The sequence below is a fragment of the Squalius cephalus genome (assembly GCF_949319135.1).
Source record: "Squalius cephalus genome assembly, chromosome: 20".
In the NCBI taxonomy this organism is placed as follows: Eukaryota; Metazoa; Chordata; class Actinopteri; order Cypriniformes; family Leuciscidae; genus Squalius; species Squalius cephalus.
The window spans coordinates 30,850,966-30,871,563 of NC_137141.1; the positions used below are offsets into that span (position 1 = coordinate 30,850,966).

General features: G+C 36.4%; 1 protein-coding gene across 1 annotated transcript; it reads right to left on the minus strand.

Moving 5' to 3' along the window:
- Positions 1-10,640: 10,640 nt before the first annotated feature.
- On the minus strand, positions 10,641-17,023 carry LOC307148567 (uncharacterized protein). Its single transcript, XM_079854179.1, has 4 exons — positions 16,930-17,023; positions 12,482-12,659; positions 11,220-11,340; positions 10,641-10,778 (listed from the first exon to the last, which is right to left on the minus strand). The coding sequence occupies exons 1-3, from the start codon at positions 16,960-16,962 to the stop codon at positions 11,234-11,236; spliced, it is 318 nt and encodes a 105-aa protein (XP_079710305.1). The 5' UTR covers positions 16,963-17,023; the 3' UTR covers positions 10,641-10,778; positions 11,220-11,233.
- Between the last annotated feature and the right edge of the window lie 3,575 nt (positions 17,024-20,598).

Here is a 20,598-nt window from a genome sequence, read left to right on the forward strand (position 1 = left end):
ACTTTTGTGACAAATTCAGATTTTTACGTGGCTGAAAACATGGCTATGAGGAATAGACTTGCAGTCTTTACAATAGGATGCAGTGTATAAAGGTCATAGATCACATAACTTTCAAAACTCACAACTTTCAAAACTGTTTTATGGGGCTTTTGTCTACCAACATTTTTTTGGGAAAGATGTTTTGTCTTCTGAACAATCCATGGATCCCTATGCAGCCTCATTTTAATTCCTGACAAAAATTAATATGAATTTAGGCCTATTTATGTTTAACAAATCACATTATTGATAGATTGTATGGATCTATGCTTTCAAATGGAATTTTTTTTTAGGACTCTTCGCTACCTCCCTATATATACTAGTGCTTACACAGACTAGACGAGTAGTCGAGAGATCGACTACTTCAACCACTAGTCGGCAGCGCTGTCGGAAACAATCGACTACTCGAGCGCCTATTAACCATAAATGAATTCAAAATGATGAGCGGGGCGTTGAACGAAAGAGAGAGTCTCGCGGGGAGAAGGTGCCGTAAGGAGAGGTCGCGAATGCGGTCTTTAAACAAAGTCTCTAAAACATATTGAGGAAATAGATAAAAAATGCAGGAGGATCTTAAATGTGATGAGGGCAATAGCTGGGAAAGAATGGGGAGCAGAAACAGACTCAATGCTAACAATATATCAAGCCTTGATCAGATCTACAATTGATTATGGATGCATGATTTATGGGTCAGCATCAGAATCATTATTAAGAAGTCTCTAGATAGGATACAATATAGAGCTCTTAGAATATGCTTAGGAGCAACTAAAACAACACCAGTCAATGCATTATTAGTAGAGGCGAATGAAATGCCATTGAGATTACGGAGAGTTAAATTGTCTTTGGAAGGAAGATAAACCAGTTAGGAGAGAAATATCGGATTGCAAATATTGAATGTAGTGTGTCACCTGTATGGGGAGAGGTATCGAAATGGATTATTTCTGAGGTCAAAATTGATTTAGGAATATTAGATAAGAAACGGAAATGGGAGGAAATGGGTATGATTAAATACCATGTTAATAAGTACATACTAATAAGGAATATGCACCCTTTGAGTTACATATACCTTAGCTCCAGAGGTGTAGTGGTAAAAAAAGAGGTGGGTAAACTATAAATTCTGGTGGACCACGATGTGGTCACCCGGTAAGGTGGGCCACTGCCTACAGGTGTGTGTATCCTGATGACATCGCTATAGGCTATCATTTGATGGTACTACCAAGGGTATCACTGGTTGTTCCCTCATCATAGGTCACACAATCACTATTCAATTCATACATTAATCTTCTTGTTAAGTTCTTGTTAAAGAAACTCAAGAAGGAATAAACTGACTCTGTCGCTTTTCAGTCCTAATGTGTAGTTGGCATCTTCTCTCGGTCTCGCCTCTCTCTGTTCCTTCGTCCTCAGCTTTGCCTCCTTCGTCCTCAGCTTCGCCTCTCTCTGTTCCTTCGTCCCCAGCTTCGCCTCCTTCGTCCTCAGCTCCGCCTCTCTCTGTTCCTTCGTCCCCAGCTTCGCCTCCTTCGTCCTCAGCTTCGCCTCTCTCTGTTCCTTCGTCCCCAGCTTCGCCTCTCTCTGTTCCTTCGTCCCCAGCTTCGCCTCCTTCGTCCTCAGCTTCGCCTCTCTCTGTTCCTTCGTCCCCAGCTTCGCCTCTCTCTGTTCCTTCGTCCCCAGCTTCGCCTCCTTCGTCCTCAGCTTCGCCTCTCTCTGTTCCTTCGTCCTCAGCTTCGCCTCTCTCTGTTCCTTCTCTCTCGAATTGTCCTGTCTCTGTTTCTTCATTCTCTGTTTGTCTTACCTCTTTTCCTCCTCTTTCCTCATCTCCTCTCTCTATCTCTCTCCTCTCTATATCTCCTCTCTCTGTATAATCGTCTGTCTCACCTCTGTCTGTAAAATGAGGTTAAAATGGAGAAAAGACAGCTTAGCACACCACATCCTGTCAAGTAGCTGGTCACATTATAAGGCCTATAGACTAACCTTTTCAGACAAACCATTAAAATAAATTATTTAGTATAAAAAAAAGAAAATATTTGTAGATCAAAAATTGAAAGAGGATTGAATGCTTTGGATTTTAAGACCTCTAATATGATATTTACAATAAAATGGCTCCAAAATTATTTAAAAAATAAACAAAGTATATGGTATACAGTACCCAATTTTATATTTCAAAAAGTAGGTGGTATAGAATTTATACTGAAACGTGATTATGATGTTAACAAAATACCCATTAAACTTGCAAGTTTCCACAAACAAGCATTACTCTCATAGGCTCGTATGTATAGTCATAATTTTTCCCCCATAAATGTAACATCTGGAATAACAGATTTATAAGGGTTAGAAACAAATCAATATTTTTTGAGAATTGGTTTGAAAAGGGAATTATTTGGGTTAAACAGCTGATCAAAAAGGATGGTGTTTTATACAATTATACTGAATTTGTTCATATTTATAACTTTTCAGTTGATCCTGTCCAATATTTTTTGGTTTTGCATGCAATTCCCAAGGAAATTTTGAGATTATTAGAAGGTCATAATAATTATTCTCTACAAACAACAGTAGAAGAATTTCCTTCTTATATTAAGTTGCAGGGCAAGGATGTCACAAGTTTTGGATGTAATAATACTTTTCTGCGTTCCCTGCTTCAATCTACAGTAAATGTATACTTCTTGTTACTACTCACTGGAATTCTTTAAAACCTTATAAGTATTGCATCACAAACAAAGTGAAAGAGGTTTCATATAAAATTTTCCATCGAGTTTACCCAGTTAAGTCAGTGTAACATTGAAGATATTTGTGCTTTTTGTAAAATTTCCCCTAAGACTATTAACCATCTATTTTGGGATTGTCCTAAGACCCAAATGTTTTGGAAAGAACTCAGTAATTACTTGCAAAGAAAAGTTATGACTCTTGTTAACTTGGAAGAAATTGATGTTATGTTAAAATGTTTTCCATTTGAGGGTGATAAAAATCTTTTGTTTATTTTAGATTTAATTGTTATAATTGCCCGTTACTATATTCATAAAGTCAAATGGAATGGAAAAATACCAAATTTTGAATATATTTAGAAACAATATCCAAAAGTAAAAACCTAAAAGCTAGGAAAACTACACAGCTCTTTGACAGATACAGATGTTTTCTGTAAAATGCCTTTCTTTCTTTTTTTCTTCTTTACCCTTGCATTAGTTTTACTACTAGATATATTTATGGAGATGAGTAATAAAAACCCGCCCTGTCCAGCTATGATCAGCTGTTCGGCCTGAGTAACTCGAGTTCTGTTTTGGTAAGAAATCGACTTGCAGAAATCAGAAGTCGTGCAACCCCTACTATATACACAAGTCACACCTGCATAAACCAAATTTCCATATTTACCTCGGTAAAATGCTATAGTAATAATCAGTATTTAAATGATATCAATAAAAAAAAAGGAAAAGTATTAAAATTAAGTATTTCTCGATACCTTCCAGAGCTGGGCTTGTCCTCAACAGAGCATCTTCCTCCTTATCAAGATTGACTGCAAGGCCTAGATAAAAAAGAATAAATAAATACAAATATATAAATTGTGAACTCATCAAAACACATTCTGTGTCTGAGATAATAACTGCCTAAATAATGATTTACTTTATTTGCTTGAATACATGCTCAGATGGACACAGGCACGCCTAAGACTTTTGCACAGTAGTGTACATCCTACAGAATGATTCTAGCTTTATTTACCAATGTAGTATTTACCCTAAAAACAACTGGATGATTGATGTGACAATGTGATGATAATGTTTGTTCCAAAAGACTTGATTAAAATGCATGAAACTAGTTTATTAGATATTAAACATATGAATTGTGACAAAACAGGCTGTCAGTCTGTGTGTTGGTGGGGATTTTTCAAAGATCTCAGTACATACGATTTTTACATAGTTACGTCCAGTAGGTGGCGGCAAAGGACTGTTATGAGTGAGCAAGTCAGTCAGCAGACTATTCAACCATTTCAGTGAAAAAGGCTGCAATATCCAGGAACAAACAATGCTATGGCTATCAATGTCAATCATTGCTATTTCAAGAGTGAATCCCGCATAAATGCGGATGTAATTCCCAAAACTTTGCAGCGTGTTTGGCCATTGGTCCTAGCAGCATGAAAAACAAGTTTTAAACAAATTCTGAATGTATATTAGAAAGCGCACAATGAGCGCTCCCTTTATAATTGCTAAAAAGCTGTTACTCATCTTCATCGAGATTTCTAGCACTCCCGTAGAACCAGGACTATTAATAATGAAAAATGAGTAACTTAAGCCTAAATGTTTCCAATTTATGCAAGGAATATAAAAGCCCCGACATGGATTGGATATAGATATAGTAGAAAGATATAGGCCTATATATAGAAAAATTACCTCTTCCAGACTGCGAGTGGAGGTTTATTAGGAATTATCATTTATATAATATTTAAAAAATCGTAGATTCTAAGAAAAGTATAAATGATGATGAGACTTGGACACTCAAGACTGAATGCATCGCTCTTTATAATTGGAGTTCATGAGACTGGTTTATTTGATAATTGTGGGGAGAAAGAAACAGTGGAGCATGTAAAAGGTATGATGAGGAAAGAAAGGAATTGATATATTTAAACGAAAAGGGAAGGTTAATAAGGATTTGGCATATTTGTTAGGTTATGATTTTAATAGAGATAGAGTAGGATACAGAATACTAATAGAATACATATATACTACTGGATTAAGTGAAAGGATTTAATATAGAATAAGGATGCTTTGGTCTATTCCAGATTTAAGGGTCCAGTGGAGTTGAACACGCAGAGCCAGGTGGGCTGTGGGAGATGGAATGGGATGGAGCATCAAATAATTATATATATGGATGGATATGTGAGAAAGAGGAGAGAGAGAGAGAGAGAGAGAGAGAGAGAGAGAGAGAGAGAACGGAAAAACTGATCATAAGAAATCATGTCATAATTATAATGTTTTGAGAGTTGTAATTGTTGCATTAGGCTATGAATTAATAAACATTTATTGATAAGAGCTATTTCATGTCTTTTCATTTACAGTAGCATGAACCGCGACTAGTCGAGTAACTCGAGTTCTGTTTTGATAAGAAATCGACTTGCAGAAATCAGTAGTCCTGCAAGTGCAACCCCTACTACATACACAAGACACACCTGCATAAACCATATTTCCATATTTACCTCAGTGAAACGCTATAGTAATAATCAGTGTTTAAATGATATCAATAAAAATAAAGAAAAGAAAAACTAGAACATTAAGTATTAAGTAAAACTAGAACATTAAGAAAATTTCTCGATACCTTTCAGAGCTGGGCTTGCCCTGAACAGAGCATCTTGCTCTTCATCAAGAATGACTGCAAGGCCTAGATACATAAAAAAAAAAAAGAATAAATAAATACATACAAATATATAAATTGTGAACTCATCAAAACACATTCAATGGAGGTAATTACTGCCTAAATAATTATTTACTTTATTTGCTTGAATATATGCTCAGATGGACACGGCGCCAGGATTCCAGTTTTGGATGGGCCAGACCAATTGTGGGTGGGCCTTAAATTAAAAACTTTAAATTAAAAACGTTATCCAATCACTGTTTAACTTAATAAAAATTACTGACTAATATACTGTTATATTATCTGTGCGTATACATAGGCCTAATATAGATTGTAAGCTTGCTCTTTAAATATTTTGTTGCATTGTAAAAAGACAGGGGGGGGGGGGTGTTGTGAGGTTTTGCGCTCGTGAAGTCGGCTGCACGTGAAGTCGGAGAACACAAGCGCAAAACCTCACAACACCCACCCCCTGTCAGTGATTGGTTGGAACACTATTTATTTTGAGTGGTTGGTGAACCCAATTGTTTTTGTCTGCAGATCTCAGAGCCTAGGCTGCCTACAGAGAAATCACTGATACAACCTTTAATGTTATTCAAAGTTGGATCTCAAAAAGCCAAGCAAGACAAATTAGATGAACTTAAAATTACTAAAAGTATTGTCTGTCTCTCCTGCATCCCCTTTGAAAATGTATCAGTTGTCCAGAAATTAGAAATGGCTGAACTTCAGAACTCAGATAACTTGTATATATGTAAAGCAAAGGGTGCTTTTGTTCGTTCAAGAAGGAGACGGATGGAAGAGGGAGAAAAAAATTCAAATTATTTTTTTAGATTAGAGAAACAGTGTAATCATCTCAATTCTATAAACAGTCTTAACATAAATGGAGTGGTTTTAAAAGATCATAAAGACATTTCTAAGTATTGTGAAGAATTTTATAAAAATCTTTATCGTTCTAGACACTCTCAACAAAATTTAATTTATTTTTTTATTTTCTTGACTGTATTTCAAAAATTGATGAAATTGGCAAAAGTCTGTGTGAATCTCCTATTCAAATGAAAGATATGTCTGAGGCGATCGACAAGCTGAATTAATAAATCTCCAGGAAATGATGGTTTGACCACAGAGTTCTATAAGAAATTCTCAAATTTTCTTTCTCCATTTCTTCTCCAAGTATATTTAGAAAGCCTGCATAAGGGAACTCTCCCAAGCTCTATGACTCAGGGTGTTATAAATTTGACCCCTAAACCTCAAAAGGACCCTGCTCAACTTGATATAAGCTTATTAAATAATGATTACAAAATACTAGCCTAAAATAATTAAATGTGTTTTAGATAATATAATTGATGACTTTCAAGTCAGGTTTCATGAAAGACCGACTTATTTCAAATAATGTTAGGCTTGTTCTTGATGACGGTTTCTTATTTTTTCTTGATTTTTATAAAGCTTTTGATTCTGTTGAGTTTCCTTTTATTCTTAAATCTTTGAATATTTTTGGTTTTGGCCCCAACTTTATCAATGCAATTCAAACTTTGTACAATAACGCCAATGCTTCAATTAAATTACAGCATGGTACTACTCATAGATTTAATATAGATAGAGGCGTCCGTCAAGGCTGCCCAATATCGCCGTATCTTTTTCTGCTTCCTATGCAATTATTAGCCATCCACATTCAAAATAGTCATTTGAAAGGTAGCCTATCTCTGTTGCAAACCAATCATTATTAATAAGCCAACTGGCTGATGACACAACTCTGTTTTTGAAAAATAAAGATCAAGTTTCTGTAGCCTTAAATATAATTGATCTCTTTTCATCTGCTTCTGGTTTAGTTCTTAATATCCACAAATGTGAACTTTTATCTATTAAACATTCCACTGATGATAAAGTATGTGACATTGCAGTCAAATCCGAAGTTAAATACTTAGATGTAAAGATCAGAAAAAAAGATCAAAACTGAACTTTGAACCTCTTATTCTTTCTATTCAATGCAAATTGAATTCTTGGTTACAGCGTGATCTGTCTATAACAGGTAGAGTGTTGCTTTCCAAAGTAGACGGGTTATCTCGGGTTATCTATCCTGCAATGGCTCTGGATGTTTCTGTGGAAATCTGTAGAATGCTGGACAAAATGATAGTAAGCTTTGTTTGTCAATCTAAGAGTAATTTAATTAAAAAGAGTGTTATGATAGCTGATCGGACAATGGGTGTTTTTGACTTAGTGGACTTTTCCACTCTTAATAATTCTTTCAAAAATCTTTTTTGAACAATCCTACATCTTTTTGGAATATTATCCCAAATTATATTTTCAGGTCAGTTGGAGGTTTACATTTTTTGTTGCGCTGCAACTACATGACATCTCTAAAATGCCTTTACCTCTTTCTAGTTTTCATAAACAAGCTTTAATATGCTGGTCCCTAGTATATAATTATAAGTTTTCATCATATAGCTATTTTATCTGGAACCACCATAATATTAAATATAAATATATAAATTAAATATATAAATCTTTTTTTTAAATAATTGGTTTGATAAAAACATACTTTTAGTGAGTCAACTTTTAGATGAAAGGGGTGTCTTATGAACACTTTATGCAATAATTCTCTTTTCCAGTCCCCCCAAGAGAATATGGCATTGTTTTTGAAGCAGTTCCTGATTGTGTGAAACCTTTAGTCAAACCTGGCCCTAAAGGTCCTTTATGCTCTCCACCTATACGTATTTGACAACACTAATCTATTTGTTGATCAACGTCCTCTCAGCACATTGTCTAACAAGAAAATTTGTTCAATTCTTAACAGAGAACAAATTTCTTTACCTGCTTGTGTAAGCTTTTGGAATAACAATTTTGATGATATAGTACGGGAAGATTTATTAAAGTAGCTTCTATTAAAATTATTCACAATTGCTACCCAATTAATTATAAATTAGCTAAATTTAATAATAGTATTTCCCCCTTGTGCTCCTTTTGTCATCAGGTTGATGAGACAATTATTCATTTATTTGGGGAATGTATATATTGCAAAATCTTTTGGGTTGACTTTTCAAATTTTGTTAAAAGGTATCTATCTTTAAACTTCTGTATAAGCCAGAAAATTGTGTTTTTTGGTGAGTCTCTGAAACTAGACCCTTATCATGTTAAATTTATTTTCAACTTGCTACTTTTTCTTGCCAAATTTTATATTCACAAGTGCAAATTTTCAAATAAAACTAATTTTTTCATTTTTAATTTTCACTTTGATATATATTTAAATTCTTTGAGGTACTCTAAAAACTCTGCTGCATGTAAGACTCTGCAATGGTGTCAATCTTTTAAGCTAGTTTAATATTTTTTATGTTTATGTAATGTAACCCTTTTTATTGTGTATTGTTCAGTTTATTATTGGCTTGTTTTGTATTTGTTATTCCATTAAAAAAAGAGAGAAGTGTCACAACATGAAATGTAAACAGAAAAAAAAACAAGCAATACATTGACACTAGAAACCTTTTATAATTACAGCATTTTTATAATCGTTTTGGTCACATTTGGTCGGGAAAAAAATAAAAAAAATATTAGCTATTATTATTATTAATAGTGAGTGTCTCTCTCTCTCTCTCTCTCTCTCCTCGTTCTGTAGGCTATATGCTCTGTTAAGCGCGCCCTGACTGGACAGGACTTAAAAACACATGCAAATGATAAACTTTCACTCAATGATGGTTAAACTGTGCAATTAATCCAATAATGATAGGAAACCCAGCAACGGCGATGATCCATTTCCTCGGAACTAATGTTTTGGTAGGAACGAAAGTTTTAACGTTACATCCATAGGGGTTACATCGTATGTTTCTCCGGAATCAGCCAGCGCGAAGGACGTCTATATTCCGATTGGTTACTGGCGTTTTGCCGCTGCTTGCCGCTGAACCGCGTCAGAGCTACTTTCAACTTTCTGATTGACGCTCTGGTTGCTCAAAACCATACCAGAGAATGTCTAATAAGACGGGCTCTGACCATACTGTCTATGCTCAAAACGCGACGTCGATGGATGTGACGGGATGTGTGCAGCTGAGAGAAACCCGCTTCCATTGAAAATTAATGACTTCCGGTAACTTTGGAAGCTCAAGTCGGCGGTGGTGTATACACGTACAGATAAATGAACAACTACTAGACAAAATATTTAGTCTAAAAGGCAGCCCTTTTTCCTATTTTCGAACCAGGCCGCAGGCTATTCTGGGTTGAGCGAGCGGAGCGGAATAGCTATTCAGAAATGCCACACATGTTCTGATCGGAACAAACCACAGATCAGATGATACAATAAAAATGTGCTCACCTTGATTTTTTGTGAAATCTAACCCCAGTTTTCTCTTGGTTGTCTTACTGATCATTTTGTCTTGTTTGGTGCCCTCCGACTGCACTGGTTCAGGTGGAGGTTTTTTGTTCCTATTTAACCAGTATACCAGATACAGACCAATACCGAACAGCATGGCTTGGCGTTTGTTCAAAAACAGCTGAATCTTCTAGACTTAGTCTTATACACAATCTTGCAGATTAAAAGTATCAGACTATTATTTATAAAAGAATATGTAGTCGAGCAGATTAAAACGTGTAGTATGAATACAGTTGTCAAGCGGAACTAATATTGTAAACAAACAAACTTGAGTAGTTAGTCACATTCCAAGTGATGTCACAGTGAATTCCCAGTGTGCATTTTATAAAGCTGTGCTGCGGCTGACAGAGAAATGACTTCTAGCTTTACTAGCCTTTTATTTCTCTAATAATCAAAAACTCTGATCTACTTTATAAACTGCTCTCTCCTATTGCAGTCTGATCTGCTGTTAACAGTATTCAAACCAATTCACTGGTCATATCTATAAATTAAAGGATCATGAAATCTGAGAGAGAACTGTTGGCCTATATTAAACAACATAAAAATATATAATTAAAATAAAATAATTATATACATAATAATACTACAAATATATATATATATATATATATATATATATATATATATATATATATATATTTATTATTATTATTATTATTATTATTATAGTGATCCAAATTTTACAACATCATCTTTAACATTTGAATGCAATTCCTTTACAAGTTCCTCTATATTTTCAACAACAGTCGTTATGACATTAGTAGCCACACACAGCCTTAGAGATTTGCAATAAAGGATGCACACATTTCTTGGGTATGTTGCCTGGTCTCATTACAGCTTTGAGAATTCTCTGGTTGCTCTGGAATTAAATTAACTACGGGTTCATCAGATACGTCAACTATGACGGGTTCGTTCTCAAATTGATCTAGACTTTTAGCGCTATGTTTGTTATGGAGATGTTTTCTAAAGCCTCGTGGATGTGCTTTCTTGTCGTCCCAACTGCCAGGATGTAGGGCTGCCTCCGCTGGTTTGGACCAGAGTGCTCCTGAAGGCTGCGACATGACTGTAAGATAACAATAAACTGAAATGAATCTACACTGAACATCATATTTTGATGGATATGTCACACTCTGATAGAAACCTTTGATGGCACAGTTAGCTTTCCTATGCAGGATATATTCAGCATGTGATAAGGCAACCAAGGTTTTTGTACCACAGTCACACAAAGAGAGGGAATTAAACAGAGAGGTCATCAATGTTGGTTACCTTATCACATGTCCCTGCAAACTCCAATACGTTGGCAAGACAAACAGACAACTGAAAATAAGAATGAACGAGCACAAGACTGCAGTCAAAAGAGGTGAACTCCACTCTCTATTCGCTATGCACTTCAAGGAGGCAAAACAAATTATCACTTAAAATTCTGAGGAGGTGACACTGAAAAGAAACAGATCAATCATCTGGGGGGTTACACTATTGCCATTGGAGATCAGGACACACTGACCTTATGAAATTTGACTACATGATCCACAGCTTCCTGATCTTTACAGCTCCCTTCTTTCCACTCTGAGGTGGTGGCAGTAGGTAGACCAGCAGTAGCAGTGAGGCCATGACACTATTCCAACCTGAGAAGGCAGGAGCACCTGCTTTAAGCATGATATACACCTGACCAAAACCTTTGATACTACATTAATATTAAAACTCAAAACTCTTTTCAATAACAATACTAGTTCTGCAACTAACAATTGTTTTGATAATCAATTAACCTGTCAATTATTAATCAATTGGTTGGATTAAAAGGCCAATTTTTTATTTTCTGTATTTTATCGGGGAAATTTTATTCTGCACAATACTCTCCTTCAAACATTGTGTAAATTGAAGCCTATGAAAACGGTAGTAAATTAATCTATGTGGGCTATACTATACATTGTGAAAATATATATATTTTTTATGATAACGTTATAAATCACTATATTAAAAATGCTAAATGTAAAACCAAAAGCACAAACTAAGTGTAAACTGGTTAGAGGTTGAATGTTCTAACACACATTCAATTTTCTGAACACAGTATTATTCAGTAAATGTATGAGATTTTTAACATTTATATACAATTACATCATCTCACTACAGTTACTGCTCTCATAAAAACACAATTACTTTTGTTTCATGTAGAGTTTAAAGGTAAATATAAAATCAAACAACATATTTGATCAAAATGAGTATTTTAGTCAAGGGTTATTGCGCTTCCATTCCGACCGCCGTTTGATTGATGCACGGACTTGCGCTCATTCATTCAGTTATCGAAGACTCAATCACTGTCAGGACTTTGTGTAAAATGCTGAGGAAAACACATTAAACATCACACACATTTGTCGCAGCATCTAACAAAACAGGCCACGTTAATACAATTACAAGTCAGTTTGAAGAACTTAATATAAAACATTCTCATGTTTTGTATTGTGCATTTTTCCTGCAGCAGCCAACTCTGCGACCTCTGCTCTGTTTTTCAGATGCGTTTTATGCATAGAAATGCATTTTTCACCATTGTGAAGTGACATCACTGACTGGGATTTTCCACAGTGACGTCACAGACCCAACTAATCGATAATGAAATTCTTTCTTGATTATTTTCATTATCGATTTTATTGATTAGTTGTTGCAGCCCTAAAAAATATATTATTTGTCTACACAACCATTTGTCATGGTAAATAAATTAAATAAGTAAACATTTGAAAGATACACACCAGATTCATGTCAATTATTTACCTGGGACCTCGTCATCCTGATCAGTGTTCTCCTCTGCAGACTGGATGAGGTGGTCAAGCAGGGGTGACTTGCTGATGTCCTTGGCTTGCTCTATTATTTTGGCCTTCAGGAAATCCCATTTCTCAAGGAGTTTTGATGAAGTCTCAGCTCCAAACAACAGGTCAAAGTCTTGCGCCACCTAAAGGGGAGGAAGCAAGCATATGTGTATTTGATGATGGTGGTTGTCAAGACCACTTGGCTCAATGTAGAGTTGACATAGGGGAGACCACACTGAACTTAGTATTTAATTAGAATGCTGGTTTATTAACAAACGATTTACAAAAGTCAGTAAATGGGAAGCCAAAAAGGAGAATGTTCAAGGGGCGCCGACCGAAGCCAGCCTCTCATCGTCAGGCCGGAATAGCAGAAAGAGAGAGTGAACCAACTGGAAGGCAATGATTTTAAAGACTCTCTCATCGGTCTACCAATTAGCATGGCACGGCCCACTGCAACAGCTCCACCTAAAAGTGACACAGAACAGCAGCAGTAGGCAATTCAGGCTTGATTACCCACACATGACCAAGCCAGGGAGAGACACACCCAGCACTACATAGCCGGGCATGACAGTGGTATAGTGTAGTGGTCGGCCGATATATATATCGAATTTTTTAGATATCGGCATCGGCCGAGAAATCTTTCCGTTTGGCCGATATATTTCAAAACAGTTTGTGACTGTGCATTAGTGCTTTTTTCCACTGACGCGAACAAAGAAGAGCGTGAATGAACTGAATACACTCGCTCTGCTCCGCTCAGCACCGTAAGACATGCCACTCAGAAGTGAAGTAGACATCTGACAGACACTGTAAATGACCAATCAATCAGCATTCGCTTTCTAACCTGACGCTACATTGTGTTACACACATAAACACTCTGGCATGCAGCAAAGTCTATTCAAACAGTACCGTGATATGTCAGATCCGTAGCCCAGCGGTAGCTCCAGTGGGGGTCACAGATGTGATATAAACGAATTCAAACAAAAGTGAAAACATTTTACCTCACAAACAGTCAAAAATCCTGTGACTGGCTGTTCCTCAGATACGCGCGTTGTTCTCGGGTTACATTTAAACTAGACGCTGTTTTCCCACGGACTCGCGTGCACGGAAAAGCTGGGTCGTATGCACTACAGTTAGTGATCGCGTGAGGTGGATGAGAGGAGAACACTATGGTAAGTAATAATAATACGTTTGAAAATAAATCCTTGAAAATGTTATTCACTATCTACTGTATTTATTTATCCATGATTGGCGTAATATTGTGTGTAGTATACATTTACATATGTTCATGTATGTCATGCAAATACATGTTTGTTTCTTTGAAACGTTGCAAGCCGTCACAAGCAAAACTAAACAGACATAAATCATTATTATTTAAATATACTTAAAGTAAAACAATCTGTTTAAAGTAAATAGTGTAAATAAACTATGTGAGATTTATATTTAATTATGTATTGTACATAATTGCACATACTATTTTGTCATTAATTGATGAATATTGTTTAGATTGGTTCATTAACAATAAATGTTATTTGTAACCTGCAGTAAGCAGCAGTAATTATTTATGTGACTGAAAAAATCAAATTACACATAACAGATTAATATAAATGTTTTTTTTTTTTTTTCATTCTGCTAGATGGCTGGACAGAAAACAATTCCCCTGTGGGAATACTTTATACTCTGGTGTTGGCTTTTAATAGCCAACACCATGGAATGCAAAGTGCAATAATTTCTTAGTAAATATTTTTTATTGCAAAAAGAATATTGCATAAATATTATGTACAATAAATGTTCATTTATATATCCGATTTTTCGTGCACCACTAATCACCGGCACTGCCCTCTCCTGGCTCCAATCTTATCTCACTGACAGATAACAGTTCATCCACATCAACAACTGCACCTCCTCCGCTGCCCCAAGGCGTCCCCCAGGGTTCGGTGCTTGGTCGTCTCCTCTTCACACTATACCTGCTTCCCCTTGGCAATGTCATTCGCCACCATGGTCTCAATTTTCACTGCTATGCCGATGATGTTCAGCTCTACATCTCCACCAAATCCATCACCTCTGCCACCCACTCCACTATCTCCAACTGCCTCACTGACATTAAATCCTGGATGCACACCAATTTCCTTCAACTCAACTGCAAAAAAAAACCCAGACATGATCATCATCGGTCCCAAACCCATCACTAAAACCATTCACAGTTTCTCCCTCACTGTTGACACCTTCACCCTGTCTCCATCCTTTCACAGTCGCAACTAGTGTTGCTTTCGTCAACGGAAATTATGACTAAATATCGTCGTCAAGGAACCTTTATCACGTGACGGTGAATCTGACTGCAGTAGATGTGAAAGATATGAATAAAAGTGATGTTAATTCAGCCAGCGCACATACCTGTATTTACTTCCTGTTTTCGGTCGAAGTCCACAGTAGTCGATTGTCGAGTTCACGTGCGTGATCATACCAAGCAACAGTGGAGACTCAGACTATCGATTACTGTGGACTTCGACCGAAAACAGGAAGTAAATACAGGTATGTGCGCTGGCTGAATTAACATCACTTTTATTAATATCTTTCACATCTACTGCAGTCAGATTCACCGTGTTCACTCAGAATAAAATCACTCACATGGCTGTGCACTTGTAATGACACATCAAGGATGTTAAGAGGCTAAAAGCAGGTTTAAAACTTGCCCCATTTAAGTCAACAGGGTGCAAATTTTAAAAAGAGGATAACACGGTGTAGGCAACACCGATTTTTGTCGTTGTTCTCTGTACTGACAGCACTCCAAATTTGCAAAAAAAATGAGCTCAATGTTAAAATTGACCGGAGTGCTCCTTTAATAGACGTAATTCGCTTTTAAGCACAATTTAAACAACGTATTATTCAATGCACTACCTCTATATAGATTTATAAGCAAGTGGTAAAATATTTAGCCATGTAGTTATATTAAAATCGCAAACATTTTAAATTAAAACTTAAAATTGACAAAAACAGACAACTCTCATGCCTTTTCTTTTGCATTTAAATTTTAATACAATAAATCTTGGATGTCACAAAGAACTTGTTTTTCAACCTCCAACCTCCCATGAGACGAGTGTTACTTTTCTGTTCGCTATTTTTCCATAGTGGCACTCTATATTGACTGGGTTAAATAGAATTGCATTACTAAAAAGAGACTAAAATACAATTTTCATTGACTAAAACTAGACTAAATGTCATCAGTTTTTCGTCGACTAAAACTAGACGAAAATAGTCATGGATAATTCTGACTAAAATAAGACTAAAATGCTCAGACTTTTAGTCGACTGAAACTTGACTAGACTAAAAACAGTATTAACGTGACTAAAACTAATAAAAACTAAAATGACAGCTTGACACAAAGACTAGACTAAAACTAAAATTAAAACAGGCCGCCAAAAACAACACTAGTCGCAACCTCTTTGACAATAACCTCTTCTTTGAACACCACATACAACAAATCACCAGAACTACCTTTTTTCACCTCAAAAACATCGCCCGACTCCATCCATCACTCTTTCTCTGCTGAAGAAACCCTCATCCACGCCTTCATCACCTCCAGAATCGACTACTTGCAATAGCATCCTGTACAGCACAACATCCAAAACCTTAAATAAACCCCAATACATCCAGAACTCTGCTGCTCGTCTGCTCACCCACACCCGCACCCGTGACCACATCACCCCTGTCCTCAGTAACCTCCACTGGCTCCCGGTCCCACAACGAATTCAATTCAAAATCCTTCTCCTCACACACAAAGCCCTCCATAACCAGGCCCCTTCCTACCTCAGTGACCTGCTCCACCGCCACAACCCATCTCGTAGCCTCCGCTCATCTGATGCCAACCTCCTGACTCTACCTCCCAGGACCAAGCACCGAACCTGGGGTGACAGAGCCTTCTCTGTTGCTGGCCCCTCCCTCTGGAACTCTCTCCCCAAACAAATCCGTGACTGCACTGACCAACATTCAAATCAATGACAAAACCTCATCTTTTTAAAATTGCTTTTAATGTTTAGCTTAGTGTGTTTTTTAGTGCATTTTTTGTCTTTTTGATATTGTTCCTGCTGCTTTTATGATTTTTTCTCTGTGTCTTTGAGTACTCAGAAAAGCGCTTTCAAATAAAATGTATTATTATTATTATACGTGCTTCGTAACAGAGGCTGCCTCGCGACATTAAACAAAAATAACTATTGCCAGCCGGTTTTATTTAAGTTATATTTTTAGTTACATCTGACGTCCTGAAGAAATAAATTAAAATCAAGCATTTTCCAAACTTTCGAGACTCTGTAGGAACCCTGATTCAGATGTTTCCGTCACTGCTAAAAAACACGACCTCTGATCTAAACTTCTATTATAAAGAGAACGAAGAGAAGAATGACATTAACATTAACTTACCCTCCCTGAGAAATACTGGATATGATGCTCCATTGAGTTTGATGTAACTTCTTTCCTTGGTAACGTTACTGCACTTTGAAAAGCATTGCTGTAGTTTTCCACACATATTACTACAACATAAAAATGCAATTGGTTAATTGAACACGCACAATACCAAATGTAGTGCTAATAAAGTCAGACTCAATCATTTCAGACGGGAAACTGTAACGTTAACGTTAGCTTTTAAATAATAAGGCTAACGTTAGCTAAGCTAAGTTAGCCAATTTTGCCTGCACAAGGCCCGAGATTGGGAGCGGCAGCTAAAAAATGAATGTTGCATTTTCATTTTGAAATTTCATTTAATGGTCGATCATTTGATTAACGTTAACGTTACCACTAAAAAACAGTTTTACCAGATTTAATATTCGCAATTACTTTAGCTACCATTGGTATAGTAAGTTAACTAGTTAAACTAAATTACCAGACGTCACGCCTCTTCAACTTCTACATTAGCGTTTTTAGTGTTGTTTAGTTATGAGAATTAAAACAAGAAGACAAACAGGAATATTCGGCATGATTCACTTGGTGGTTTCTTACCTGAGTCCCGCGGAATCAAAATGTCGACGTCTTCGGATGTCAGTTGGAAACTGGTGTCGCAACCCGTAAAAAATAGGTCGCAACCCACGGCAGTTCGTGAAATGGTCACGTAATTTAATCTATTGATTCGTGACACGGACACGTTTAGTATTTTCGTAATATCAGCACGTTTTTTAAACTAATGTAGCCTATTTCTGGGTTGCGATTCTGATTCAGTGCCAGATTAAACACAATACCTGTAAATCTAGTCTTGCTTAAAGTAGGATCTCTGACTATGAACAATGTGGAGTCAGATGATAGTGCCGTGTATCTCTGCTCGGTCAGAGAGAACACACTGAAGTGAACTTTAACAAGAGTTCAGCAAAAACAGCTGATGATAATAATTACAGTGATCAACAGGGGGCGATGTGATTCTACAAATCTGCAGCTTGTTCATTCAACTTTCATATCCTGTATTATCCTCTCAAGACCACGATTCAATACATTCCTAGCCATCGTTGAACATGATCATTTTTCTGCTAATCCTGTCACTATGTTGGACTCAATGTACAGTTTTTATTTCTCCAGTGCATTACGATGTAAAATAATACAATAGAATAACTATACTGTGTTGATACAGAAATAATCATTCAGCATATTTTGCAGGTGCTTCAAGTGGAGACGGTGTTTCACAGCCTGGCAGTGTTTGGATTCTCAAGGGGAAATCTGCCCAGATGAACTGCTCACACAATAAGGCCATCCTTAAAAATATCTTGGTTTGCCGTAACAGTAAAAAAAAAAAAAAAAAAAAAGGTCGGTTGGTCGGTCTATATTTTTTTTTTCGAGAGTCGATGTAAAAAAAAAATGTACAATTTTGGTCAAATTTGCATATCGGGACTTCACTGACAGTTTTCCAGAACTTCGTGCTATATATATATATATATATATTAAATAACAATTAGAAAACCTGTATAAACTGCAGTTTATACTCATTTGGTGCTCATGAGCACCAAAGAATAATATTATAGCGGTAATATTAGGCTATAGGCCTATTCATGTAACGGGAGCGCTGCCAATAACGCACCTAAGCTGTCAGAATTGGGAAAAGTGATGATTATTAGTATGTCAAATATATCAAGGAGACATTTCAATTGTTTATTAATAAACAAGTGTTTTCTGTGTCAAAGATGAAGTTGACGATGCTGACGCGATCTTCGCAGTAGCCTAGCCTAGTGAACGCGCCAGAGAGAAATGCACATTTCATTACATAAGCAGAGAGCAGTCTGTTTTCTTTCGTTTTGAATTGTTTTGTTTAAAAGTGTACATTTCATGCTTTTTTATATATAGGCCTATATATATGTCTCAGGTCTGTGAGGCAAGTAGCTTATACGCTTGAGTTTCGGTTCATTTAAGAGACCAGCTCCAGTTCACGCGCCGGCGACTCCGTGTCCTGATTATATTGCCTTATTTAGCCTACCTCTTATTTATTAAATACATGAAAATGGTTGATGAAACATTGATCAAAATTAAGATACAATTAATACAAAACGAAATTCAGTTTAAAGACAGACTTTCTACAAAAACAAACTTAATGAAGTGGTTAAAATCATGTCTGCCTACTCCATTTGTCTTCCGATATTTTCGGGATCATCTTATCTTATTCATGCTATTCACTTTTCATATAATCAACATGACATTTAAAAAATAAATATTATTTTATTTAAACATGAATATGAAACTAAATCGTTTTTTAATGACTGTGGGCTACAACACAGGCCTATTAGACAGTAGCCTACAGAGAAATTTACTGTCGGAGCGTTGCCGGTGAGCATGTGGGGGGAGAGATACAATTTTCGATCAATCATCGAATTTTATTTTGCTTGATATGCCCATTCTTAATATTTGGTGTTTTAAATGCCTGTTTGAGATCTCTGTGAAGTTTTAATTGCCGCTTTCAGAGCGGTCACGTCCGTAACATTGTTTCTTCCTCATAAATGCGAACACGAAAAATAAAATAAAATGAATAGGCTATAAATTATGTTCTGTGGAGAGCCAATCCCTCTTCATCCGGTGGGTATAATAGCCTACTTTTGGTTTGCGCAGTGTAATTCATAGAATTAGCCTACTAAAACATATTTTTCGTGGATCTGAGTGTCGCGATTTCGCTTTCATTTCGCATAGGCCTACAGCCTACACAGCCCTTAATCATAGATGACGCCACGGGTTTTTATTTAAAAGAAAGAGCGTAGCCTACGTTTGTAGCCTATATGTAGGCCTATTTATTCACAATAAAATATAATTAATATCATTTTATTGCATTTGTATTAGTTGTTTGAAGAGTAAAAAAAAATCGGTCGGTCTTAACGCAAGTTTACAATCGGCAAGTCGGTCGGACTAAAAGGGAAAAAAAAATAAATAATTGGGTCGGACCTAAATTGACTGGGTCGGTCGGGTTACGGCAAACAAGAATATTTTTAAGGATGGCCTAAGGGTGCTGACTACACTCAGATGTACTGGTACCAGCAGCAAAAAGGAGAGAGTTTCAGACTCATAGTGTTCACAAAAAGCTATGGGGAACCAGACTTCGGAGATTCTGATCAAAGTAAATCTCACTGTGAAGAACGCACAGCCAGAAGACAGTGCCGTATATTTCTGTTCAGTGAGCAAACACAGTGTGTGAAAGGCTGCAGAGACCTGTACACAAACAGTCTGTATATGAAAGATTAATGACAGCGTTAGTCAACAGGTGGCAGTCTGAGACAACCAATATAATGCATGACAACAGCTGAGAGAAGACTTAACAATTAGGAGTATTAATTTATGGGTCGAATAAAAGTTATTGACACCATTTATTGCATGCTTCATTATCACAGAAAATAACTTCATCCCTTAGTTTGTAAAAGAACGTGTTGGCAGAAATGTAATCGTCTATACTGTAGGTCAACTGATTCTGCAGAGCTTGAGTGTCGACACAACACAGTATGAACATGGACCAGAGATTAACATTATTGGGATATTTTGTTGTGTAATTTAAAGAATTCAATGTTAATTTACTCATTTAAAAGTTCTTCTGAGATTAGATGGAACCAAGTTGTGTTTCTCCTCCAGATGGAG

Bases quoted from the DNA above. Each gene is read 5' to 3' on its own strand.
- LOC307148567 (XM_079854179.1), bottom strand. From the start codon at position 16,962: ATGGAGCATCATATCCAGTATTTCTCAGGGAGG. The intron at 12,660-16,929 runs GTAAGTTAATGT...CCTCCCCTTTAG, and splicing joins TCCAGTATTTCTCAGGGAGG to GTGGCGCAAGACTTTGACCT. The intron at 11,341-12,481 runs GTAAATAATTGA...CTGCCTTCTCAG, and splicing joins TCAGGATGACGAGGTCCCAG to GTTGGAATAGTGTCATGGCC.